The 27146-nt window shown below is 39.7% G+C and overlaps 2 protein-coding genes across 9 annotated transcripts in view; both read right to left on the bottom strand.

The window, feature by feature from the left end:
• Nucleotides 1-285: 285 nt before the first annotated feature.
• CLK4 (CDC like kinase 4) lies at nucleotides 286-10757 on the bottom strand. 6 transcript variants are annotated; one of them, XM_021552118.3, is made up of 14 exons: nucleotides 10614-10756; nucleotides 8729-8788; nucleotides 7956-8113; nucleotides 6697-6922; nucleotides 5440-5530; nucleotides 4986-5052; nucleotides 3650-3766; nucleotides 3383-3549; nucleotides 3183-3277; nucleotides 2667-2796; nucleotides 2276-2358; nucleotides 1741-1820; nucleotides 730-817; nucleotides 286-641 (listed from the first exon to the last, which is right to left on the bottom strand). In XM_021552118.3, the coding sequence occupies exons 2-14, from the start codon at nucleotides 8780-8782 to the stop codon at nucleotides 504-506; spliced, it is 1494 nt and encodes a 497-aa protein (XP_021407793.1). In that variant the 5' UTR covers nucleotides 8783-8788; nucleotides 10614-10756; the 3' UTR covers nucleotides 286-503. The 6 variants fall into 6 exon arrangements, with proteins under 6 accessions (XP_021407793.1, XP_021407794.1, XP_021407792.1 ...); XM_021552119.3 differs by having other exon boundaries at nucleotides 10618-10756; XM_021552117.3 differs by having other exon boundaries at nucleotides 10611-10755.
• Nucleotides 10758-16390: 5633 nt separating this feature from the next.
• The window catches only part of RASGEF1C (RasGEF domain family member 1C), a 70965-nt gene continuing 60209 nt past the window's right edge, over nucleotides 16391-27146 (bottom strand). For all 3 annotated transcript variants that reach the window (XM_021552242.3, XM_021552241.3, XM_021552243.3), the window contains 4 exons: nucleotides 26004-26099; nucleotides 25731-25854; nucleotides 23633-23705; nucleotides 16391-23237 (listed from right to left, as the gene is read on the bottom strand). In XM_021552242.3, coding sequence (XP_021407917.1) covers nucleotides 23213-23237; nucleotides 23633-23705; nucleotides 25731-25854; nucleotides 26004-26099 — 318 coding nt within the window. In that variant the 3' untranslated portion in view covers nucleotides 16391-23212. The remainder of the gene's footprint in view (nucleotides 23238-23632; nucleotides 23706-25730; nucleotides 25855-26003; nucleotides 26100-27146) is intronic.

Below are 27146 nucleotides of genomic sequence, written 5' to 3'. Positions count from 1 at the left end.
CCAAGAGTTAATTAGCTGGGTTGGGGAGCAATGCATGCTATGTCCCAGAAAATCTGTGAAAAAGGTGACTCACAAAAGCTACCTACTTAGGATATTGACTGTTTCCATGCATGTTTCAAAATGCCATCAGACTGTTACATAGAGCACTAACTAAGTGGGTCTTTCTTCAAGAATAGTAAAAGAAGTTTTAGGGAATGCTTCTAGAACTCCTTCAGCGAGCCCAGACTCCTCACCTAAAGTCAGAGGGTCCACTAGCATTATCTGTAAAAGGAGAGTGGCGCAGGCTTTCAAAAATGAAAATTACTTTTATTTTTCACTTTGATACCCATAAGACTACAATTGCTCAACAAGGTAAACATAACAGTTATACAAAACATATGTAATTATTTACAGACTTAACTGTACAAAATAATTTAAAGCTTACAAAAGTTTCATGCAACCTCTGCTGACTGACTGACACAGTCTAGGAAATCTCCTTGAAGAAGTATAGAAGATCTTTGAATTTATTTATTTAGTGGATCAAAAAAAGGATGCTGCAAGGCTTCATCAAGAGTAATTCTTTTGGCTGGGTCGTATTCCAGCATTCTGCGAACAAGGTCAAACAGACTCTGATGATCTGTGTCTTGGCAATGCATGAATTCCTGAAAAAAAAACAAAAAAGCAGGAGGTATTTTAGAGAGAGCTTTCACAACTGCAGTCTAGCAGAGCAATAAAAATGCTGTCTCCTACCTTCAGAGGCTTACAGCGTCTCCTGACGTAGCGGCCTGCAGAGCTGTGCTCATCCCAGTCCAACTGGTCATGGTGAAAATAATGTTTCCTGCAGGACAAGGGCAATAACAGTAAGTTGGTGTCAGTGCACACAGCAAGCAGATGCTTTTCCAAGAAGTTTTAAAACACCATTAAGTGTTCCTGCATGTATCTCTGCACTTGGGAGCTAACATTTCTTTTAGTGTGTATTTATTCACAAGGATCTGCTTCTTTTTTATTATTGCTGCCACAATAATTAGAAAACAGTAGCTTTTTTTTTTAAGTGTTACTTGAATCTATTGCAATTGCTGCTTTGCAAGCTTTTTCCTGTTTTTCAAAATGCACTATAATCAACTGGACAACAAGCAATATACATTGCCCAACCCAGAATTACTGGAATTCTACTCTAACATAAATTACAGAATTATCTACATGGCCTAGGAAGAGGACAGCTTATGTAAGAAAGAAAATGGACCATCAAATCCCAGGACTTCTAAATTTTGGACATAGAGGGGTCAGGGGAGAACCCTGTGCTGGCAGTTTCTCCTTGTCATGGAAGTGAGAAACTCCTGCTGCATGGAGTTATCTCTGAGGAGGAGAGAAAGATCACTGAAGCACATGTCTGAGGGATTTGGAGGGGCAGTAGAAGAGGATGACAGCTGTATTAGCAAACAAGAACCCTTTCTTCCTTGTAATAATTATTGTGATGACAACATGTTCTTAATTCTGAGAGTTTAAAGAAAAAATTATGTCTAATACTGTTCTGGTGACCATACCAAACTTAGCTTTAAAGACTTAGAAATATTCATACTCAAGTTACAGTTCAAGAGGCTGATAATTCATACTAAAATCAGAAAAGAGGACTATTGTCAACTACTTAAGGTTGCCATGAATCTCTGATTTGCAGCAACTCATAGCTTACAATGGCAACTTCGCAATTTCTCTTGTAAGAGAAAATATTAGGGCAACTTACCACTTCTACAACGAACATACCTAGATTTCTTGATCATGTGAGTGGGTAGAGGCCCCAGTATTCTTTCCATCATTGCCAGGTGTTCTTTACTATCATGAGTCTGTGTGGAAAAAGCAATGAAAGCACTTACCACATTTTTCTCCTCTGAGCCGCTTGGAAACAACAATCAAACTGCAAACAAGTTTTTGCCAGAGCACTGGTCACAGTATCTTTAAACTCTGCCACTTTCAGTCATTAGAAACATGCAATGTAGATTATATAACACTTTCCACAGTGAGGATGACCCTTGAACAACAGTTCATAAACCAAGTATTGTACAAGTGCTTATTCTTAATTCCAGCCGTAACATGACAGTCTGCACTCAAAATGCCAGAAAAGATAATCTTAGATACTCTGAAGAAGATATCCAAGATGTAACATTTTCCTGGTTTTCCAATCTCATCTATATAACTCTTAAAAGTCCATGGGGTTCTGCCTTTTACATAATTCTGTGCATGTCATCAAAATATTAAAATCAGTAGTCTGTAAGAAACCCATTTAAGCTTACATACACACCTGAAACACTGTGAATCCCAGGTAATACTCAATCAGAATACAACCAATACTCCATACATCGCATGGCTGAGACCATCCCAATGCTGCAAAATAGGCAAAGTTTGTTTTACTTGAGTATATTCTCAAAATGTGCAACCCACAAAGCACATGCCTAGTTTCCACACATTTATTGATGCCCAACTTGCACCCCATGCCCTCCTCAAACCCTGCTGTTTGTTCCTGGTTTTAGAGTATTTATTTTACTGTTTACTCTCAATAATTTTACCCCCACCACCTGAGAGATGACTGAACAACTAGCTAGAGAACCATGAACAACTACTCCAGTTTATAAAGTAAAGACATCTAAATGAACTGCAATGAACTTTCAGAAGGTTTAAAAGTCTCTACTGACCTAAAATAACCTCAGGAGCTCTGTAATGTCTTGTAGACACTAATGTGCTATGATGCTCATCATCAAAAGTTGCACTTCCAAAATCAACAACTTTGATGTCTGTGTTTTTTAAAGTGCGCTCATCTCGTTTCTGCAAGAAACCAAAACAACTGTTAATACTTTTTAAAAGCATGCTTAGGCAAAAGGCATTATCACATCATCTTCAAAGTACCAGCCAGCATAAAATGAATAACAAAACACTTCCTTCAAATACCATAAAATGTGTAACAAAACACTTCCTCTAAATACTTTAATTGCTTTGCAGCTCAGTGCTCCAAGAAAGAAGAGCAGGTAACAAAGTCATTTAATCTTAATACCCAAAAGAGCTGAGTAAAGACCATTTGCAGTAACAAGAGTTTTTTTCCTCTTTTGTTAACCTTAAGTAAACTTCAGTTACTTGTTATCTCTTTTTAAGAAAGATTCAATGAAGACAGAAGCAGTGCAACTCAAGTTGTGAGAAACAAAGAACAAGCTTACCATTTTGGCATTGTACTTCACTATGTAATCAGACTCCACAAACAAGATATTTTCAGGCTTTAAATCTGTATGAGTTAGTTTGTTATGGTGTAGAACTACAAGGAAAAAGAGAAGAGTATTCCATAATTTACACATTAAATTCCTAAAGGAGAAACCAAAACACACCCATATATTTGAAAGGAGTATTGAAATTTACTTACAGTTTATAGACTGGCAAATTTGATAGGCCATGTTTCTAATGTCATTAATATGAAATGGCAGAAAGCTGTTTTCCTTAATAAAGTCATAAGTACTGAGCCCCAGTAGCTCAAAAACAATACAGACATGGCCATGGTGATCAAACCACTCCAGCATCTGGACACAGCGGCTGAAAAGAGAAACAAAAAAAAAGAAAACAAATGAAGACCTATTGACTAAATCACATTCCTCAAATCCTTGGTATGGTGACTACTCAATTTCATACTTACAAATTGCTGCTTGGATCCATGTTGTTCAAGTGTTCCAGCACCTGTATTTCTGAACGGGCGGCCTCTCGGTATCGACCAACATTTTTCACTATTTTAACTGCTACATGCATTCCTCTCCTTGAAAAGAAAGCAAAGCAAACGGAATCAATTATTGTTAAATACCCACAACCCCAAAGCAGCTTGATTTTAATAAAAGAAACACAGGAAGATTAAAGGTCATGGAGAATTATGGAGTTGGATTAGGGGAATTTGATTTAAGCATGCTGCACTCAACTAGAACAGTTTTTATAAAAAAAGTAATCCTGATCTTTTTCAAATACTTATAGCATATGATTTATAAATGACTTCAGTATTATTATCTCATCTAAAGTAGAATAAACATTGGGAATCTGCCAGCAGAATGATTAAAAAATTAACTAAATTCTCATTTGAACAAAAATACTACAAAAATTTGATGGGTTTTTTCCCCTGCAACTTGTACTGGCTCTTTTCCAGTGCTCTTATGGAATCTTATGCAGGGGAATTGAGTAATTTCTGAAGTTTGGATTATGAGCAGTTTATACCAGTGAAAACTGCCCTGCACTGAATGCCTGCATGCATTCAGACTGTAAGGCTGTTAACTTAAATGGAACACAGACACAGCTCCTTCTGTCCCATCTGCTCTTCGACAATTTTTGTCTCTGTAGAGCTCTTTCAATTCTAACAACTTCAGAACACTCTCTGCCTTCCAATATGACCTCAAACTCCAGAACAGACTTCACTTGAAATGACAGAAGGAACAAACCAAAGGTAGAGGAAAAAGTACTAAAACCATGTCATACAATTGCTGATATAAAACACACAGTTAAAATATGCTGAGTTCTAATAACTGTTAGAACATACAGAATTAATGGAAATAAAGTTAAGTTTCTTCTCCTTCACCAGATACGGCCCCCTACATGGAAGCAGTAATTCCATTAAAGTACTGGGTACTAGGTTACTGTTGATTCAAAAAAACTTTCAAAGATAATTTTGATTATGAAAACTGAGCACAGCAATTTATAGCTCAACCAATTCCAAGCAACTGCTTCCACTGAGAACCAAAACTACTTTCTCATTATACTCTACCACTTTTAAAAGTCTCCCAAACTAGTTCTGCACTCTTCAGCTGCTCTCACATTCTCCAGTTACAGCAGCAATACTTAATAGAAACAGAAAAATTAAATAAAACAGAGTTCTCAATCATTAAAAAGAGTATTTGGGCTACAACTTTCTCTGAAAGTGTCCTTGAGCTTTAATTTCTGATCCAAGTATCTTTTATCATGAGATCCACTCATAAAGATAACCCAACACTTACATATCATGATCTATGCACTCCACTACTTTTCCAAAAGCTCCTTCTCCTAAAGTCGCAACAATTTCATCTAAAAAGAACAAAGATAAGTTAGAATTATACAACTACTTAAAGGAGAATGAACATATTAATGTAGATTTTAAAATGTGCCATTACAAAAGCATAATTACTTTAAATTTCAGCATCAGAATGCATTATTTTATTGGACAGGAGTCATGAAAACAGTTACCCAAAAAACTATCTCTTGTTCTAATCTCAAGTTCATTTACTAATTGGAACTTTTTGAACACAGTATTTAAATTCTACAGAAAAGAAGATATGCAAAAAAACAAAAAAGCACAAAAAAAACAGAACAAAAAGAGCAATGAGATTTCTTTAGCCCCCCTCCTCTGACATACTATTCTAAACAGATTTTTTTCTGAAAAGTTTTTTAAAAGTGTTGAAAAATGTTCTATACATCTTGCTCTTAGAACGTCTCCACTTTCACAGATCAGGTGACCCTCCTCATCATCCTCTACACTCCTGGATCTTTTCCTTCGGTGACTCTTCTGGAAACGGCACCAAGATCGTCCAGCCAATCAATATATCAGAGTGAATTCAGGGCAGAATACGCAATTCATTCAGCGGGGAGATATTCAGGCATTCAGTTACACACCAGGCCACGAACAGTTGGCAGGAGCAATTTCAAATTCAGTCCCCAGAAATTCACAGGGCACAGTTTATGTTACAGAAGAAAAACATGGCAAGGAACAGATTTTCAGATAAATACTTAAAGTGATACAAGCAACAGAAAAAAAAAACAACACAATTTTGTCTCTCAAACAGTGGCCTAATTGAAGACAGATTAAGACTGCAACACTGCTATTTCTAATTATTTGCTAGCAAATAGCAAAAACCAGAATTTATGTACATACCTAAGCTCTCAGTCAGGTGAAATGTTTCTATTCTTAAAACATCCACTCATGTAAACAATTTTACTTCCCCATGTTTAGAGAGGGGAGAAAAATTATTCTGAAGTCCTTAATTTCTATTACATGATCTAATACACCTTGCTGTTCTACTGCAGAAAAGTGGTATAAAACACCTGAAACTGTAGATGCATCAGTGGGCATCATGACAATCATGAGAAATTCAGAGAGCACACCTTCAAAGAAGGCAAGCAGCAAACTTATCCCATCTCACAAGACATTAAGTGCCATTAGCTGGGCACAGGCCTTATCAACGCTTTCTGGAATTGGGTGTAAAATTGTTTCACACCCAGACATGCACATTCATACTTTCAATTTATGTTAAAAAGGCATGTCATCACAATTACTTTTAGCAATAGGGTGGATAGTATCTCACAGTCTACCTGAAAAAAAAACAGACTTCACTATGCTGCAAAGCTAACTGACAACTGTACTTTAAAAGAGGACAGCTGACTGCCTTCAATTTCAAGATAACATTTTTCAGATCAATCCCAGTGATTTGGACTACCAACCACCTACATTCCCAGTGTACAGCTAGCACTGATGATCCCACCCCCCACCCAACAATGATTCAAGAATCTCAACTAACAACATATTCACATGCTCCACACTCAAATAAATACAAATCCTTTTTTAATAATGTATTTCTTAAAGTACCGTGGATCAGGAATTGCAGCTCTAGCACTCATTTAAGAAGTCTATTTTACCACTAATTCATTAATAATAAAGTTAAAAATTACTCATACCGAATGCGATTGGTGACTGGAGCAATGATGTCTCTTATGCTTCCTTTTATGACTACTTTTCCTGCTCCGACCAGAGGATTTGCTATAGTGATGATGGTGACTCTTTTCATAGTCTCTGTGATAATGCCTGTGGTCATACACTTCACAGAAGTCATTTCTGTACTCCTCAACATATCTCCGGTCATGATGGTCTCTTTCATTTATGGCTCTATCGTCCAAATAATGACTGAAAATATATTTTAAGTGAATGTTCTCCACTTCAAAAACTTGAGGTTCCAACAAGATAAGTGACCTGAGCTGAGTTACACAGTATCTGTCTTTACAGAACAAATGTTTTTTAATTGACTCCCTCCCCAGAAACAGTGGAGCTTTTGATTTTTATTAGGAATTTAACAACATTGTCAGTCTCAAATACATGGCAGCCATCCACATGAACAATGTATGATCTGACCACAGTTTGCATAGTAAGAAACTCAGACTTAAAAAGGAGAAATACTTTCTAAAATATACTGAGCAACTTCATTACAAACTTAAGTCACATGACAAACCATCTTCAATACAGAGATCATCCCTACTATGCTTTCAAAGCTCCAGGCATTAAATAATACCTAGACACTGAGAGAAGCAGCATCGTTCTAAGTGCTCTGCAACCAACATTAAAACCTCAGAGTATCTGGAACAAGGATCATTTGCACAGAAAACAGACATTAAAAAAGCTGCTGAGGCACAGAGTTCCCTGACTGCTGCACGCCTACTCCTTCCAGCATTTTAATAAGCATGGGCATGAGCTTTTAAAAGAATTCCATTGGATCTTTTCAAGGGGGAAAAAAAACCCAAGACAAAACAGAAAAATACATCTTTCCAGTGAAAGCAGTGTGGGAGAAAACACAAATCGCTTCCAAATTAGTAAGAGAAATTCATACTTACCACTGTATTAAACGATTAAACAAACCTTCTCCTCCTTTTGTTCACATTAAATTAAATGGCATCCTTTTCACTTGAAATTTCATATTGATTGTATGCAATAACAATATTTAACTGACACCACAGACAAACTAGTAACATTTACTTGCTTTTATTCAACAATTTCTATTTATTGCTTCAGGTGCTGTGTTAACAACTACCTATCAGGCCTGTCTTAAGCGAGCCAAACCATAAGAAACTGACAACTCTGGGCACTCAAGAACTCCTACCCTGAAAACACATTTACTTTAAACATGGTAAGAAACATTTACACTACTCAGTTCAGAGTCTTATACCTTTCTGAAATGCGACTGGGTTTATAGTGCTTGCTCTCCTGGCCGCTGCTGTGGGACCTCTTTCTGCGCTTGCGGCTGCTACTGTGCTTCCTCTGATCCCAGCTCCTCCTGTCGTCCCACTCAGGACAATGAGATTGCTTTGAATGCCTCATCTCCCACTGGAAAATACAATAATAATAACAACAACTTAAGAAAATCAACAAACACACATGTAGGTGCAAGTCAACAATAGTACTTTGATCAAGTATGACAGAACTAAAGAGACCAATTTTTCCTCAGCTCCCTCCCCCCATTATTTTGGCTTGGTGAGCGGACACAGCTCTCTCATCCCAACACCAACGCTATTATGAAACACAAATCAAGATTAAATAGGCCAACTCATCTTCATTTAATAGCTCCAAACATGTCATTAAAGACTGTTTTAAATAACCTCTCAAGTGACTAAGCACAATAGTATCCTTAAAGAGCTTCCTATTGGAAGAAACCTTCCTTTCCAAACATCCTCTGACAAGAAAACCTGGATTTAAGTCTTCCTACCGTATTACAAAGTTACTACATGAAAATCAAGAATACACAATCAGTCTAAAAACTTCTCTCACTCAACTATTTACAGAACACCAAGAAACAGTCGCTTTTAGCAACAACCACTGTGAATCTGATGGATTAACACAACTTTGGTGCAACTAGAGCCAAGTCACAACTTTTACACCCTATTAGCATGCAGGACTGTGGGTGTCCTACAGTTCAGTTGATTCAACAAAGACAAAACCCACCAGCTTCTCTTGCTGGATGTTAGGTGCAGGAATTCTTTGTTCAAACAGGTACATGCACAACTGGAAAAAAAAAAAGGCAAAGTAAAACACAGCAGTAAAATCAAAGAATGTAACAAAACCAACTGTTGTTTACTCATCTGCAGCAGGAGTTTTTTGAAAATAAGAATAATCTTCTATATCTATTCCAGTATATTCCAAAGAATGAATTTATACAAGATAATAAAAAGTTTCTGCAGTAATCAGTGACAGTGAGAACAGTAGTTTAGAGACAATGACAGCAATAGAGTAGAAAAATCATGATTGTAAATCATGTGTAAATTGTGCAAATCCGTGTAAATTTACAGAGAACAATGCCTCTATACAAAGAGAAGGCATTAAGTTGGAAACTCCTAGAACATACAAATGACAGGCCTACTCTGAAAAAAGGGGTTTTTTATTCTTTCAGAAGATCCATGAGAGGCTATTAAAAAAAAAAAAAAAAAGACAGACATCCAGACATCTGCAACAATATTTTTAAAACCAAAAACATTAACAAACTGTGCAAAACAAGTGCCTGGTACACATTTTGGGTGAGGCACGATTCACAAAAATCTTACTCATGAGATCCCAATAAAAACAAAAGATATCAGCATAGCGAACGACAACAAAACCACCTGAAAAATTAAAACCGACTTGGTGTTTCATTCATGTGCTTTAATTTCCTCTCTTCTTACAGATCTCCAAAGCCGTTTCCCTCTATTTTCCCCTTACGTAACTCAGGTTCTGAAGCACACTCAAGTTTCAGTTACTCTTGAGGTGCAGAGATCCACACACACTCTCAGTTACAGGTGAACTGGAAATTCTAGTTATGGTTGTTTGGAATTTTTTTCCATTCTCTACTTGGCAGAAGGCTCTGTAATGAACAACTAGCTAAATAAAATCACCATTAAATTATCCTGCAGAGCAGGGCTTGGGGACAAGAAGGATGGATATTTGACAAAGGAAACGGGAGAAAATGCTTTGTTGAAGATTAACTGCTGTTTAGCTACAATCAAATGCACATAGCATTAGTGAAATTAAGATAAAAATTACAAATCCCGTCCCTAAAGGAGCCAAGTAAATTTAAATGAGGAGGAAATGGCCAGAATCGGTCTGAGTCTATTTCACGCTAGAAGCCGCCTTAAAATTTTTTAACTACGGTGCTCTATTTGATTTTATGCGCCGAAAAACTTCACTTATGTAATACTGACAGCTGCCACGAACATATGCATTCCTGTAGCATGTGGAACTAATCCATATCACAGGCAGCTTTCACTCCCACATTTGCCATAAGGTTCCTCAGGCAGGAGCCATTCCCCCCTTGAACAGCTCCAAACACACGAGGGCCACGAAAGCCGCGCCGTAAGCTGCCTACACAGCAATTCCTAAATGCCTCTCCTCAAAACCTTGGCAGGCGGAGGAGGTCAAAGGCTTATTTCCTTCGGTTTGGCCAAAGTCCGATGCTGCAGTGCGTGGAGGGGACAGCCGCCAGCCCAAGGCAGGCCCCGAGCCCGCTCCACGCCGCGTTCCCCGGAGGTCTCGGGGCCGCGGGGGACGAAGGGCCGGTCCCTGCTGGCTCCTGGGCTGGCGCCAGGCACGGCGAGCCCGGCTCCGCCCGCCCCAGCCCTCCGCATAGATCCTGACAGAGCTCCCGTGCCGAGAATCCTCCTCCCCGCTCAACACCTCCCGCAGCAGCGCTGGATGCGCCCCGCGCCGCGGAGACAACGCGAGCAGCTCTCCCACCCCGCCCCCCACCCCACCCTGCCTCCCCTCCGCTTCCCCGCTGCGTCATCCTTCCCTGGAAACAGCAAGGAGAGAGGAAAAAAGCGAAGGTGGAAAGAGAATGAAGAAGGGCCGCCCTCACCACTTACTACTGGAACAGCAAGGAGCGAGCTCCGTGTCCGCCCTGCGCGCACAGACAAAATGGCGGCGGGGCGCGCGGAGAAGCGGCTTCCTCCTTCTCCCTCGTTCTCGCGGCGTCTGTGCGCTGTGACGTCAGACGCACGGCGTAAACGCCGGCAGGGCGGGCGCGCCTGGGAGAGGCCCCGCCCCTGAGGCGGCGCCGTCGCCGTGGCCGCAGCTCTGAGGGAGCGGGCGGGGTTCGTGACGTCCTGTGCCACCCGCCCCACTCCACTCCACATCGCTCCATATCCCGTGCTGGGCGTCGGCTTCACCCAAATGTTCATGGCTTTGTAAGCCAGCCTCAAGGAGAGGTTCAAGCATGGAGGGTTCAATCTGGAGTTCAGAGGCAACTCCAGATCTGTGGGCTTGCTCTCCTCTGTTGCCTCATCAAACACGTGTAGTAGTGCACAAATCACCAATTTGTCCCAACCACCAGTTAATTCCTTCTAATGAACTGGCCAAACACAGCATTTAAGAAGTTTGGTGATCCTGCAGTTAGGCCTGGCTTTAGGCTCACGGTTCTCTGTGCAAGCCATTCCTGTGTAAAAAACAGTAAAAACCCAATAAAATATTTTATCTGCTGGAGCCTGCAATGCAGAACTGCAGCCTGTGCAATTGCAGGGATGGCCGGGCAGCTCCTCACCCTCCGGAGCACTTTGGGAAGCAAACCCAGCTCAGCCATGGTCGAGGTCAAGCCCAGCAGCCCAGGCCTGCCTTAACTGCGGGGCTGGTGCTGGACTGAGCGGGGATCACAACTCCTCCTGCCCTCCTCCAGACAGAACTTAATAAACACAAAGAGATTGCTACCAAGTAAAGACAAGCAAACCCCAAAATAGGGAAAAGTTGAACTGAAATGCAAGCTTCAGATTTAGTTTCGTCTGGGGAAAATCACAATCTCTGAAGGTTAATGGGTAAATTGAAAAATTTCTGAACTTAGTGACTCTTTCCTAGAATAATTTTAATACAGCAAGGTTTTGCAGCTGAAGCAAAATCCAGAATAGCTAAGGTATAACATACTTATAATTTAATGAGTGCTGCTGTGTTTTTAATGTCAATCCCCAATAACAATAGTAAATTGTTCTAAATATACCTTTGCATTTGTAGTTTTAAAATTTTCTATTAAAATTAATTTCCAACTAGAGTAAGAACCATTTAAAACTGGTTTGCATTAGAGTGGAAATCCTGTTCCTTCTCTTAGGTCTTCTTGTGGTTATTGTTGTTGTTATTGTTTGTTTGTGGGGTCTTTTTGTGTGTGTGTGTTTTTTTTTTTTAAGAAAAGAAACTAAGATACAGATCATTGACACCTGTTTGTTGTCCCCTGTATTTTTGAAAAATTTCTAACACCATAATTTATGTTGTATATCAGATCTGTTAATGCCAAATATGGTTTTGGTCCCATTGCTTTACTGTTTCTCATTTAGCACCTAAATGATTGGCTGTTACTTATAAAAAACTACTAATATCTGCCAAGCATTAAGAGTTTTCCCAACATCCACTGATACTGTCTGAGGAATCCTCTCAGACTGCAAGCAGCAGAAAAAAGATAGAAGCATAAAATTAAATTTACAGAGAGTGAATGTGCACCTGTGAAGAGGCAGAAAATATCCATCTGCCTGATATTAGCCAACTGTACCACATAATTACAATTTTTCTCTGATTTCTTAATCCAGGAGGTGTGTCTAGGAAGACCATCTGGAGTTTATGGAAAGTTTCTTCCTAGAAGGCTGATGGCAAACCAGTGGCTGGTATTCCTGGTAGGGCAGAGAAGATGGGATGTGATAGGATCACGCTGTCTGCCTCTCTTGCCTTGCTGCCTCTTCTAAGTTTTTACTGGGTTGCACCTTTGCTAATTTTCTCTCCCCTTATAAATGGATGACAGTTGCAGGGACAATTTTGGGAAATCACATTTAATGGGAAAAAAGGAAATTAATGCAGAAGAGACTCTCAGAACTGACTACCTTTGGAAGCAAGAAAATTTTAGTTCTAGGATATTTTAGTTCTCTCCTGTTAGACTAAGGATCTGCAGCCTGAATAGAAAAGGTAGAAATAACTTTTGTGCATTGTGAAAACAGAATGAATGGGAGCTGTAAAAATTTACTGGTTTCGGTCAGAGGCTTTCAGCTGACAGCTGAAAGAGGAATAAACCTATCAGAAGTTAATAATTGGACCTTTTTGAACAAGAAATGTTGAACCAGCATAATATCAAACATACATAAAGAAATTTCCCTCTGAAGTAAAAGCCTTACAATGGATTTTATAGAATGTAGCCTTTCTAGACAGATTGCAAAGCAGTGTCAGCTCCTGTTCTGTGTGCTGAACAAAGCACTTTCAAAACCACCTCTGCAGACATTCAAAAGAAAGCAGAATTGGAAGAAGTTAATTTTCCTTCCTGTTCAGGAGGTGGCAGTGGAGACACAGCAGTAGAGGAATGTCAGCTGGAATTTAGGTGGTGTCTCAGAGAAGGATCAAGTCAGCAGAAATTTGCTGCCCATGACCAGGCTATGTAGCACAAAGTGACAGTCCCTCTAGAAATGGCCATTTTAAAGTCAGGAATGAGGTAAAGAACAGTGAAGAGTCAAATTAGAGAAATTCAGTCTTTACAAAACTCGGGAAATTCATTTGAGTGCAGTTACAGCCACTTCCGCTGTCAGCCCTTATGGTATTTACTTTTGTTTACGTGAGAGATATCCTTCTTTAATTAGACTTGCAATGCCAAATGTATGCACAGCTTGTGGAGTGAGCAACACACAATGCAACTATGTTTTGGATTGCTCTGTACAACAGAGTACGTTACAATTCGGTGTTACTGTGCTGCTGGGACACATTGTGAGTGTATGAAAAGCTATATTAAAACCATTTGCTTCAAAATGCAATTTTGTAAGGTTCCCCTTTCAAATGTCTTGCCACAGGAGGTGATCCATCCTCAGAGCAGCTCTTCAGGAGATATAGATCTTATCGAGTTTTCTTATTGTTTGGAAACAAAATTTAGAGCCAGGGTTGTCTGCCTTGCCCAAAGCCTCAGAAAAACTCAGAGGCAGAGCCAAAAATTCATGACTTTCAGTACTTCCAGTGCTGTGCTTGCTTTCTTTTAATTACAGATGTATTGGTTTTGTTTTTCCTCCCTCTGGTGTCAGAGGGTGGCTGATTAGCACTTGTGTTTTGTCTTTAGTTTTGTATGGATTTCTACAGCTCCATGGATTGATTTTTATACTGACAGAGAGATTTTCTCAGGTTCCCCCGACTGTGTGGGAACAGCTGTATGTTTGCTTGGGAGCTCAGGGACAAAGTAATGACAATACTGTCTCTTTATAAGGGAATGAGCTGAATGGGGATGGAAAAACCACCATGAGAATTTCTAAGATATATCAGGCAAAATATATTATTCATTTCACAAATCACTGTAACTACTGATCAAGGAAGCCAGTGTTCCAGATTGTTGTGGCATGTGTAAATTCAAAGAGATAATAGGAGCTTGCATGTGTGGATCAGCAGAAAGGCAAAGTGAGAACCCACTGACAGTTGCATTTCCATTCCATTAGAGCTTTATTTTTATAAAGAAAAATTTTAAAATAGATTTTTTTAAATTATTTTTTTTTAGATTATGCAGTAGAGTAAAAAAACGCAAATATACTCAGCCAGGTGAAAAAGAACAAGGCATGGTTATGGCTTAGGGACACGTTTTCCTTCTTTAGAAGTTGTTAGAATTTTTCTTAGAAAAGCAGTGACCCAGAAACTTTGTGTGAGTGTGGGCACTTGTTCATTCCCATGTGCTCTGGAGAAGCTGTGGCCAGGCGATAGCTGAGCTGTGGCCGGGGCAGACTGGAACGTCCTGCGCTGCCCTCAGCGCGTCCCGCTGTCTGAGGCCGATGGGGACACCGTGCCCTGGCGGCTCACCAGGAGCAGGAGTTTCCCTCCCCTGGGCAGCCTGGGTGTCACTTTGGTGATCCACGGGCCACCTGGGGTCACCTTGGGCTGAGCTGAGCTGATCCACTCCCTTAACTGAAAAGCTCACAGCGATGGTTGAACTTGGACTTCTCTCACTCTTTGTGGCACAGCTGGGCCTCCTGAGGATTGAAATATTTTAGCCTAATAGAGAACTGGGGGCTTCACATGGGGAAGCCTGGATAAGCCACAGTTTACAGGAAATTCAGATGACTCAACAGTTCCTTTTGGCAAGAGGAGCTCTGGCACTGTAAGAACACTGCTGAGAAAGGAGGTTGCACATCCATTTCTGCAGGCTTCAGAGACAGTGACACCACTCACATCGAGCTGTTCTCCCTTGGTGACAACAGGCAGGACCAGCTGTGCTGAACAGCAGTTACACACTCACATCGTGGGTGCAGGTGCCAAATGTTACATCAAGGGAACTCCACCACTTCCGTCTACACAAGTTTCATCTCTGAGCCTCTTTTTTCTTCATTTAAAAAAAATTTAAGCTGCTTGAACCAACGATGTCTCTTGCTGTACATTGTTACTGAAATGGGGCCCTCATCACAGTAGCACCTCTCAGTTTATTATTTGTATTGCTGTCAGCAACACAAATATTAAAATAATGCATTTAAACATCAGTTGTATCAAGAGTTTTATAGAAACAAACTAAAAATACTCAGACCCAGTCTCAGCTTTTTCCTCCTACTATTACGAAGTTTCCATTCTACAACTCATATTTGGGGAAATACTTTATTATGGGAACTGTGAATCTGTCTCCTTTCCTTGCAGTGCACATACTTGAACTGCATGTGTGAGGATGAAGAGAGAAGCAGTAAAATGGAAATGAGAAAGAGCAGAAACCACAGGTTTCTTCCTACACACATATTCATTAATTGTTGTGCAGAGTCAGGGACATCTCATTGTATTTTTGGAGTTTCTTCACAGCCTACCCTGTAGAAATCTTTACTATGTATAAAACCAAAGGAAAAAATCCACACAGCCAAGCCTTTTTTTTTTTTTTTTAATTATTATTCTTATTTGACACTCACATTACAAAATTTAGAAACCATAGACAGTTCAGGCAAACTGTTAAAACACAGTATAAATTAGGGGGGTTTAATATATAAATTCTATACATAGGTAATTTAGCTGGAACATGACTGACAAAAGGATTTCATAACAATCTTACCACAACTGTATAAAAAGGCATGGGAGTAGGATGGGCACTATCATCATGAATGCAGGTTAAGACATTTTCCACAACAGCTATAAAGCGTAACAATGACCATGCTATTCTCGCAGTGTTTATGTGGGCTACAGGATGCATATTACCAATAACATTTTGCAAGATCTATGTACAGTCACAAAATCATAACAGCCACTTTCAAGTAACTTTACTGTTTCCTGCCTGTGCAATTAATAAAGTGTTGGTATTTGTTCTGGGAATTTCTAACAAAGCTACATGGTTTGAGTGTTATGGATGGGTCAAAAGTTGGACTTGATGATCTTAAAGGTCCTTTCCAACCTAAATGATTCTACAATTTTGTGATTCTAGGGTAGATAGATTTCAATTTGACCTGAAAATGCTAATCACAACATGAATTTTTAAATTTAATGAAAAAGATACAGGAAAAGCACAGTTCCTCATTGCTATCACTCACATGATTAACACTTACCACTCTTTCAAGTCATATTTATTTTTTAGCTTCATTATTTTTAAAACCTAAAGTGATAATTTAGTTCCCATTTATCTAAACACAGCTGTAAAAAGGACTAACACCAGAAGAAATGTAAAACTAAAATTTGGATATCTTTTTGGGTAATTTTTTGAAAGGACATTCTTCCCAGGTAGTCCTGGGCCTGTCATGCAACCTTTGAATTTCTCAGTCTGAAAATAAAAATAGTTCTGCTTACCTATTTTTACTCTGTGCTTTCAGGTCTGTGACTAAATAGTATCATTCTAATAGTTTTAGAAGACTATGATCTTGGAGTTTAGTTAAGACAGTTGATAGTTGCTGTTGCTAAAAGTGAAAAAAAAGTCTGAAAATCCAACTTTTCACCTTTATAAGCTGATGAATGCTTGCTAAGAGTTCTGGAACCCAGAGGATAATTTGTTTTCCATGTATGTTATGTACTAGTAATGGTGTTTTTACACACAGACCCCTAAGGGAAGTACTTGTACATTTGTAAGAACCAGACTTTGAAACAATTGGATTTAATAGCTCTGCATGAGCATCTTTCACTAAGTTTTAATAATTTGGACAATTGTATTGGAACAATTCCTTCTGGTTCAAGGCAAGGACAGACAGTAAGTGATAACCCAGCTTGGGCTGCTAAAGAAACACAGATGATGTCAACAGCCTAACATACAGCCCCATTTTCTCTATTCTGTTTGCCCACATCATCAAAAAACCATCATATATTCATTTCAGAAAGACTGGAATTTTAGGAGCATAATTCAATAATGAAAGCAGTGATATAGTACTGACCAGTAATAGTTCACTGAGGAAGTTACGTTGCTCTGAAAGGTAGCTGGAATATGTAATTTTCTGTTCAAAATTCCATCAGATGGGGCTTTGCACCTTTTAGAAAGAAGGTTCCTTTACAAACATTTAACTTGTAGGACTCCTGAGCTCTGAACTATAAGTCTTCTGCATTCTAGGAGGCCTGGAAACATGCTACACTGTAATATTAATCTGGGTTGGCAGTTTTAAGGCCACGGGGATGAAAAGAGAGAAGGGCTCCTATTCTGTTTTGACAGAGCTGGAGTATGAATACAGAGCCTTTGTATGGCAGAGAGCTAGAAAAATGTTCCTTTGGCATTTTGCAAGAGCTGTTTATGGAGCAAAACACCACTTCTGTGGAGGAAAGGCATCGAGGGAGGAGCGAGCAGCCCAAGGCGCTGTGAATTCCCAGCACTGCAGCCTGTGCTGCCCACGGAGCGGGGCAGGGGAGCTCGGCAGGAGCGGCTCCCACTCAGCTGCTCTCTGAGCCGAGGCTGCAGCCTGACTTTCAGTGTCCTGCACCCCTGCAGAGTGTTTGAAACACCACCATCCAAGCTATCTGCTCCCTAGCTACACTTCCATAATGTAACAATGCAGGATGTGATGCCGTGTATGAGCATTAGCTTCAGTGTATTTAGTATTTTTTGTTTATCTGAAAATATGCAGAAAGAAATGTAAAAGAAATTAATACAAACCAGATTAAACTTTAGATCTGTTCCATCTAAAAAGGTAACTGGTTCAGCTGTTCCTCAGAGCAGGGAGCAGTGGTTTCAGGGGATGGGAAACACCCTAGCCAATATTAAAACAAAATTATTGGTAACATTTTCTGCACCAGTATTACACTGTATTTTCTCCTGCCTTCACCTGCCCAGCTGCCATTGGTATTAATAGAAGATATTTTCTTCCACTCTGCCACCATGCAGCGAAATATGAAAGTTAACAACCATCAAAGTATTTCTAATAATTTTAAAAATACTTATTTTTCTTAGATCTTAAAACCTCTGTCACCTAAGTAACAAATTCTTTACTGTTTCAAGTCCACTAGAGAAAACTTATTTTAATTCAAAGAATCTTCTTGTAATAATTCTGTTGGGTGGGTAAGGAAGTATAGTAGGCTTTGCTTCAGGTGAACTTCCAAGAACTTTCCTTCAAAAGGGATGTGTCCCAGCATCAGAAAGCTGAGTGCAGGCTCAGATGTGGATGTGCACTGAGCTTTGAGATCATCCCGAGAGCTGGGTACCCACACCTCAGGAATGCCCTGCATCACCTACAGAGGGAATTCCACTGCACAGGTGATGTTAGAAAGGATAAAAGAAAAGACATCTTTGGCCCACAGTTGAGTCTCTGCGCAGTAACAAAGGGGCCTTTTCTTGTTTCTTTGTCACTCCCTAACCCCATTCTGCAACTGCAACAATGGAAATAATCAGTTCACAATCAAAGGGGGTTTAATGGCCAATGAGAGAGTAATTTTAGACAGTATGGCTAATTTCTACCAGTATAAAAAGAGAAAAAGGTTCTTAAAGCCAGAAAGTCAAATTTTGCTCTCAGACGGAATTAATTTGTTAGATCAGATGTAGCCCTTGAATTTGCTGCTGAAACTTCAACAATGTCAAATAAAACTTTTGCTAATACTGGACTTTCACCCTATTAAGTGCATCTCCCATCTGAGAGTTGCACCTGGCACAGAGACTACACCAGCTGGCAATACAGTTTAATACCTATGAATAACTAAAAACTGTACTATAGTTAATAATTGCAAGACTGCTCCAAAGCCCATCAGAATTAATTGGAGTTTTTCCTCTGGCACATTGCTGTGCTTGGAATCAGTCTCATTCCATGAAATACAGGCATTGCTAGGCCAGAGACTGTTAACTGTGTAACATTTTTACATTGATATGCATAACTATTTTTTCTACTAACATGTCTTTTTAGTTGATAATTCCAATTACATATTCAGTGATCTGAGCTCTTTCTAAACTGGATTTACAGTCATGTGCAAAGCAGTGCTCATGTGCTTTAAAAAAAGGTGCATTATACTATTGCAATAAAGCATGATGAAATAGCCAAGATATCAGGAAGGGACAGGCTTAATTTTAATTGAGTGATTATCTTATCACCACTGACCACATCATAATATATTCTTGAGCTCAGAAAAATATCTCTACATTTAAATTGTTTCTCATTTGAAGTGCTTTAGCAGCTGTCCACACTTTTTTAAAGTGACACCTCAGCAGAAGCCGAGATCGAAGTTTGCTCTATCCACACGGGGAGCTTTCAGAGATGTACAACAGGATTGTGTTCATTGCCTAAGAGGGGGAATAATGGCAGTCTGATCAGGGTACTCTGGTGCACAGAATGCTTGAGTGCTTGACTCATTTTGAGTTTCTGTCCTGAAAATTTAGTTGTGCCCAGCTGCCCTATATCTATGCACCTTTAATTCAGTAAAGTGATCAATGCAGATTTGACATTGAGGGCAACATATGTGTCTTCTGAAAGGCATTGAGCAAGTTCATCTACTGACTTGACACAAGCTGAAGGCACACAATTCCCTCCTTGCTTTCACTGAGCTTTATACCTATCCCCACATTGCAGGATGGCACACTCAAGAAATGGAAAAATGGGACTTTTGCTACCATTCTGAATACACTGGAGGAGGTGCAGAAGTGATTTCATGTATTTGGGTCTTTTAAAATACTGCTATATACCAGAAACTAAGTTAATGCTTCTGCCAGACTGTGTCATATTCACATCTTACAAGCTTAGGGGTTTGATACCAACACTGCAGATCTACAGGTCTAGTTTTGCTCTGTTCTCTGTGCAGCATTAGTTCAAGCAGCTGCCAGGGAGTGAATCCACTCAAAGAAGCAGAATTAGAAAGTCACAGCATTACTAAAAGTAACTTGTCTAGATGTTGGTCTAATGACTGCACAGCTTACAGTAGTCTAGTGCTTAGTGGGAAGTGATCCTTTCTTTTCATCATGGCAGGAGTTCTTTATGGCTTTATAGCAAGAAAAATGGATTACTGGACATGTATATATTCTCATTTTCCTGTAATATAAATACATTTTTAGAAGAAATTTATCACCCAAATTGTCATTCTGTTTTCAGTTGTCATTCTTTGTTTTCAGGTGCTGTTGGTGAAGCAAGGCTCTAACCCCACTCCTGCCCGGAGCTGTTCACACTGGTTAGACCACAGATCAATTAGAAATGCAACTGACAGATGCAACTTAAGGCTTACATTGTTTCTCTTTAAATAGGATTTAGCTACAAAATTCTGTGAAGACAAGCTACGTCTCCTGAAGTCTGTTTTTTAAAAGCACTGTGTTCTCATCTTAAGTTGTTTTGCACTCTCATCTCCAAGTCCTGCTGCAAAGAGCAGTGAATGTCTCTGGAGATCAGACACTACAAATTAATGTGCCACGCACCTCTATAAAGCAAGAATTGCTTCACTACTCCCCAAGAGATGAGGATGTTTAGCACCTCTGAAAAATGACCTTTTAAATGTGTGACTACATAAAGGCTTAAGAATTATTTAGTGCTTCTGACAGTCCCACTAAGCCCTTAATACCCACCTAGGTCTGACCTTTATGCTTCCATTTTAAGCACTGAGGTCTGAAAGTTTTGGACTACAAATGTGATTTCGTTTGCAACAGTGATAAACTTTAGGAGATCTAATTTAACTTGTACTTACAAAATTGCCCAAATTCATGGAAAGTGCCCCAAAATATAAGGACTTATAATGAGAAATCATATTTTAATTAATAGTCACATATTTATAATCTCATCTATACCAACCTCTAGTGGCTTATTAGAAAAGGAGTGAGGATTTCAGTTTTAAAAAGCAAAAAGAAAGGGCCCATCCACCTGCACTGGGTTTCAGGTTAGCAAAACCCCCATATCTCCACTGTGAAGTCACACTGTGCCTGTTAAAAATATGCAGATAGTAAGAAAAAATTACCATTTAGAAAACATATTTAAACATTAGCATTGTTGTAGATACGTTTATGGTTATTGCTCTGGATTAATCTGAAATTTAACAGGCTTTTAATGGCTTCATTTTGGAAATGGTTCTGCCTGAAGGAATATGTGTATAGTTTCTCTGTGCAACTCTCAGCTCGTGTACAAAAATTAACAAACAGCAGATTCACAGTATCAGCAGAACAGTCATCATTCTGTGGCTGCAATGATGCTGTACCATCCTTACACTTAGTTCTTCCATACAAAGCTCAATAAATCAGAGTTTTATGTCCCCCCTGTCTGAATTCACATGCTGATAGATCTACAGGAGAAGGAGACCTGAAGTTCTGCCTCAAGCCCTGTTTGCAAATCCAGAAGAATCCATCCTGCTCCGTTCGTAAGTGAATTCAGTGAGCCAGACTGGGCTCCCACAGGCCATAACCCAACACAGAACTGCTCTGCAGACACATCAAACCTGGAGAGAGCCACGCAGAGCATTCCCAGGCTGCTGCCCTCAAACACCAGCCTGCCCATGCCTCCAGGTCAACAGCTCACTCAGGCACAGACAACTCTGAGGCCTGGCAGAGGGAAGGAACAGTTCCAGTTTTCTGTCTGAATAGGCCAACACAGCCAGGTTTTGTGATTACCCTAATTTTTCCAAACACCACAGCCACTTGGAATCCCTTTGTGCTGAAATAAAATTGTTACTGATTTCAAAGAAAGGGTTGCATCCTTCTGTTGTAGGGAGAGAAGGACTGGAACATCTGAAAAGGTAGCACCAAGTCAGTAATAAAAATGCAAAGTTCAGTATGATGTGGCATTTAGGTTTCATTTAAGCTTTTTGAGATATTTTCTGGGGCAGTTAGGAACATTCCTTCCACACACAACAATAAGTCTACTGTTAGGGTTTAGTTTTGAATCTAATATGGTTCATTATCATTTAATGTATCTATTACAGTAGCACCTTGATTATTGTACAACTTTAAACACAAGACATAGTCCCTATTTCATGTTATCTGTAAGGAAACTGTGAACTTTACATCCTAAAAGTAAAAAAGACAAAAATGGTTATCTGTTAATGAATGACAAATTCTTTAGTGCATTCATTCCAGTCTGAAACCCTTTGTCTTATTAAAGCATACCGTGTAGTTCCCAAGTTCAGAGCAATTACCCCCCATCCTCCTAAGTATAATGTTACAAAATAAGCAGTACTATGTTAATTGGAACCTGATAGAAATGGTAATGCAGTACTTTTTTTCTTTGAGTGTGATAAAACCCCTTAAAAGATGCAACTCAGCATCAATAAATTTAGGGAATACACTACATACATTAAATAAAGGTAAATTGAGTCCAGACTTATTTGCTTCTTCATTCAACCTCAGAAGTGGTGGGGGTGTCTTGAAGCAGCACCATCAGCCCTTTGTGCCCTCCTCAGACTGGCCCAGATTCACAGTAAGGAAAGCAACAACAGCGGTGGGAAGATTAACTAAGCAAGAGTCACACTCCAGAATGTTCTCTGTAAAAATCCCTGGGCTCAGGACAATATTCCCATGCTGACGTGGCCTGCATGTGACAGACGTGTATGTGAGAGGTGTCAGTCCTCGTCCCTGCAAGCTCCAACCTGCAGCAGTCAGTGCTTTGTTCAACAAGGCTGGGGGACTGCTAATGCAAGGTTAAGTTCTTTTTTCTTCATTCAGCAATTAACCAGATTGCTGTTGTCTGTCTTTGATTTAATTTTACAATCCTCAAAGGTTTAAAGAACTGCTGTCTGAAGCACCTGCTTCTGAAATACTCTTGTGTATTTTTACTTTCCTTTTTTGTATTTTTCCATTCTCTGTTGCAGTACCATGATTCTCCCTGCTCCTGGTTTTCTTGCATTTTCCTTCAGAGGCGAAATTACAGCGATCCTGACGCAGTTTGGGCACAGCCACAAATAGTCTGTTTGTCCTTCCTCTCTCTGTCTCATAGTTAGAAAAGCATCATTGTGCACACAGTTCTGTTGATTACAGTGGATGAATCCAGTTCATCCATCATGTTAGGCAGTCAAAAAAACCCAACAAAAAAACTCAAACAAAAGAAATTGTCTAAATCCCAAACAGGCATCTTTGGAATCAGTAGTGCAAAATGTTTGCGGATTTCTTTTCCTTGACCTACTGCAATAATCTCTCAATCTTCAAGTCTTTCCTAAAATTGTGGATCTGTAAATGTAAAAGATAAGGACAGTTTTTTAAAAAGAGAGAATTTAAAGGTCTGAGTTGCTTTAATCACTCTCTTCATAGTCTCACTTATATCAAACCATTTCACATCTCTTAGAAGAGCTGTAAATCACTGGAAGATCCAATTGACCTGGGGCATTCTTCATCTGCATCAGGCTTGTCCATGGGTACAGCAAGCTAAGGGTATTCTTTACAGGGACGATAATTTGAGATTAAAATGAGCTTTTATCAGTGCAACCTTAGCTCTGCACATTAGTTTTAAATGGAAGAGACCCCTCTCAGGGGTCACAGCTTAAATACCTGCCCTTCACAAGCTTTGGTATCAGAGCAGCTGTTTGGAGGTACTTTAAAAATGAGCTGATAAAATGAGAGGTTACCTTAAGGATTTCCACCTGTCTTTTTCTGTCTGGTTTTCTGGGCTTTCACTTTCATAGGAAGCCAGATACAAACCTGGAAACAGTAATTATGTGTTATTTCCAACAGCATTGGTAACCCCCATCCCCCTGCATTCTTGTATGTCCTTTTGTACAACACAGGAAGAGAAACTGTAAAACTTCATGGTCCCTCAAGCAGCTGGTAATCAGTGGGACACTGATGTTTAGCACATCTACCTTGGAAAGCTGTTACATTAATTTTGATGGAACAATGGAGGAGCCCAGAGTTAAAATATGTTAGCATGACATTCTCATTACAATATTAAGCAGCTGAATGGTCTCTGGTTTTGCATACAGAGATCTGGGCACATTTCCTCATCACAGCACTGCTACTCAAGAGTTATATGAACTTTTTTAAAAAGAGACTGTGAGAGCTGACACCTGAACACATAAGCTTTTAAAAACTAAGGATATTCTCATCACCTAACACAACTTTATGTTCCTCAATCTTTTTAAAGCTTATGAGAACATGGTATCTTAAAAGGATACAAAATACCATCAAGGTAAGAGTGAGTTACAGAAACCAGAGAAGGAATACAGTGGAAGAAAATAAATCTGTCCTTCTCCCCGCCTCCCTGCAAATCTTTACACTGTAGGATGCATTTTATGACACCAAAATTAATGTAGATTTTAGAGTCTCCTCTGGAAAAGCTGGCAGTGCATTAATATCTCACTGTCTTCACAGAATCACAGGCTGTAATTTGTGTTCACACACATTTCCTCATCTGACTGTTTTGTGATGCTTTTATTCTTTAATGCTGGAACCATCTCACCATTCAAGTTTTGTGCTAGAAAAGCATTGTCTTTTAATATTCAAGTGTTGGCCACCATTCCTCCACATTGTGACAAGCACAGTACAGCTGCATTTCACATGCCACTGCTGAATCTCTCTCAGATATCTTCCCACCTTTCACTCAGGGCAGCTCTTTCTCCTCTGCACTATCCCTGGGTAATGGGGGAGGTTTCCTGTGACTTCTGCAAAGGGCATTTCACAAAAGCAGCATGAATATAGGGGAGGACATGAGGGAGAAAATCTGCATACAATTAGTGGGTTGAGGTCACTCTTTTTTAGCCCAGTAGCCTGAAAACTGTACTCTTACCCTGACTTTTCTTTTCTGTCTCTTTAGAGCCTAAAACAAGAAGAAATGCCTTCATCCTATCTCCTTTTGATACATATTACTTTAATCATATTAATTATTCTATTTTGGCAGTCATTTTTAAGATTTAGGCAGGATTTTAGAAGCAGTACTTTGCTTTCTGAAGTAGTCTATGAAATAAAAAATGTCTGGTCTGATTACCTTGGATTAGTAGGGAAAACTGCCTATAGAATGAAGAAAAATAAACCCACCACCAGAATAGCTTATGGGAAGGTTGTTATAGACAATTGTGTGTGTGACAATGTATAGAGAGGCAGCTGACACAAACCAGCATGAAGTGACACATACTGACATGCTGAATACCAAACTGACAAGGACACAAAAGTATAAAAAGACAATCAGAGAAATAATTTCAGAACAGGGCTTTCATAGCTACAGCTGAAATGAATAGAAAAGGTTTCTTCAAAAATTCTTTTCTGTACATAACATGTCATTGCTGTAGAGGAGGAAGTCAGCTGGACTCCATCGCCCTGAGCTGTGTTTACTGAAGAGATGGCAGTGCTCATTTGGGAGAGAGATTAGCTCTGGTTCCATCAATCACAGAATGAGTGGCTAAGAGACAGCTGACATTCACAGGAGCCCATGGCATGCTTGTGTGGCCTCAATTCGTGATTAAAAAAATAAGGCCACAATGGCAGCTTCCTAGACAGAGCCTTATAGAGAAGCTACAGACAAGAGAAAAGCCATCAGGCAGCAGCTTCATGTGCTAGAAGGCTGTATTGGCAAAAACACACTGATAAACTGGGCATAAACAGGCTGTTTGGCAGGAAAGCCAGGAAACAGCTGGCACTGGTCAGTGAGAGAGATCACCAAAGAATGGATCAGTGTTAATTAGTAGTGATGAAGAAAGACCTTTTCAGTGATGAGTGATTGTACAGTCTTACCATCTTCAGTAAAAATGGGAGCAGTGTGCAAGTAGTGGATGATGTTAGGATCTTGCTCAAATGGACACTCCACTTGTTTCCATGTTATAAACTCTCCTACTTGCTTAGCCAGTTCCAGGAATTTCTGTAAACATAAAATCATTCCACTCAGATATAATAATATTACCTCATATTCAGTGTTTGATGGTCTGCACTGAAAATAGCAGGCTAATAGTCTCAGATAGTCCCTTGGCTTTCAGAATGGGATAGGTAAAAACATTTCTCAGATCTTACTTCAAAGTTGACGTGTCCATTTGGAAGGCGATTAGCACATCCCTCATTCAAAAAATAAATGTCTTTGATCAATAGGCTGAAGAAGGGGATCACAATCTGTGGAGAGAAATGACACAACCATTATCTTTTCAGTTCAGTATTTTCTCTGCATGAAAGAACAACTCAATTGGGAGAGATGAGAATAGAGAAGTATTAACTTTTTGATGTGCTATGCACTTGAAAAGCAGTACAGCTACAGGCCAGCAAAAGGGCAGTAGTGTCTAGAGAGACCTTCAGCCACCAGGAGAATGTATGCTGAGATGAAAGTGAACTGTACACAATGTTCACTGAGCACAACAACATGACTAAGAAAGTGCTAAAAGCCCAGTTTATTATCAACAACATCACTGTCTGATGACAACATCAGACAGCAAAGAGCAAAATAACATTGCAGAACTCTTCCCTTTCCTGTTGTGTCCTTATAAACAGAGATGCTGAACACACAAATTGAGCAATTTAAACACAGGTGGGAATCAAAGAACCAATATTGTCCCTGGACAAGGAAAGACAGCATAAAATTTGATGACCAAGGACTTGTCTACAAACAGTTAATCAGGAGCTGTTTCATTTTCAACAGCTCCATGCACAGCTACCTCTTGAGGCATGTAATTTCCTTCCTGGTGCCTGATTAGTACAACCTGCTTCTCGAAATTAATCTGCAGACAACAGGACTGAAAATATTAAACTGGTTGACAGGAAACTGCTAACAGTAGCCAGAGAGACCACTGTAGTTCTCAAAACTAGCCCTGGCCATCATCCAGGGCAGAGTGGTCTATATCCAAGCCTTCCTCTAGCCCATCAGAGCTGGGTCATAATTTGCTATAAAAGAAGTCTGGATAGGACTCTTGAAATTGATGGAATTACAAGCAGGGATAAATAAATTTTATGCCAGATGTTCTACAGCAGAAAGCAGTAGAACAGCAGTAGGATACACCTCAGCACTCCTGAAGTGCATCTTCAACCTCAGCAGAGATCCAGAGCGAAGCAGATTCTCTCAGGGTCCTTTGTCTCACAGCTCAAAGGGAAAAGAAAGATAACAGTCAAACCTCAGCCTGCCCACCTCTCCAGCACTGACACTGTGACAACAAAAGGCTGCTTAGGGGG

This window comes from Lonchura striata, chromosome 15 (genome assembly GCF_046129695.1).
Source record: "Lonchura striata isolate bLonStr1 chromosome 15, bLonStr1.mat, whole genome shotgun sequence".
Classification (NCBI taxonomy): Eukaryota; Metazoa; Chordata; class Aves; order Passeriformes; family Estrildidae; genus Lonchura; species Lonchura striata.
This window is presented reverse-complemented; position numbering and strand designations above follow the sequence as displayed.

Excerpts from the sequence above, each read along its gene's own strand:
- CLK4 (XM_021552118.3), bottom strand. The coding sequence starts at position 8,782 with ATGTACCTGTTTGAACAAAGAATTCCTGCACCTAACATCCAGCAAGAG. Across the intron at positions 3,550-3,649 it reads ATGGATCCAAGCAGCAATTT|CCGCTGTGTCCAGATGCTGG; the intron begins GTAAGTATGAAA and ends TTCTCTTTTCAG. Across the intron at positions 642-729 it reads GACGCTGTAAGCCTCTGAAG|GAATTCATGCATTGCCAAGA; the intron begins GTAGGAGACAGC and ends TTTTTTTTTCAG.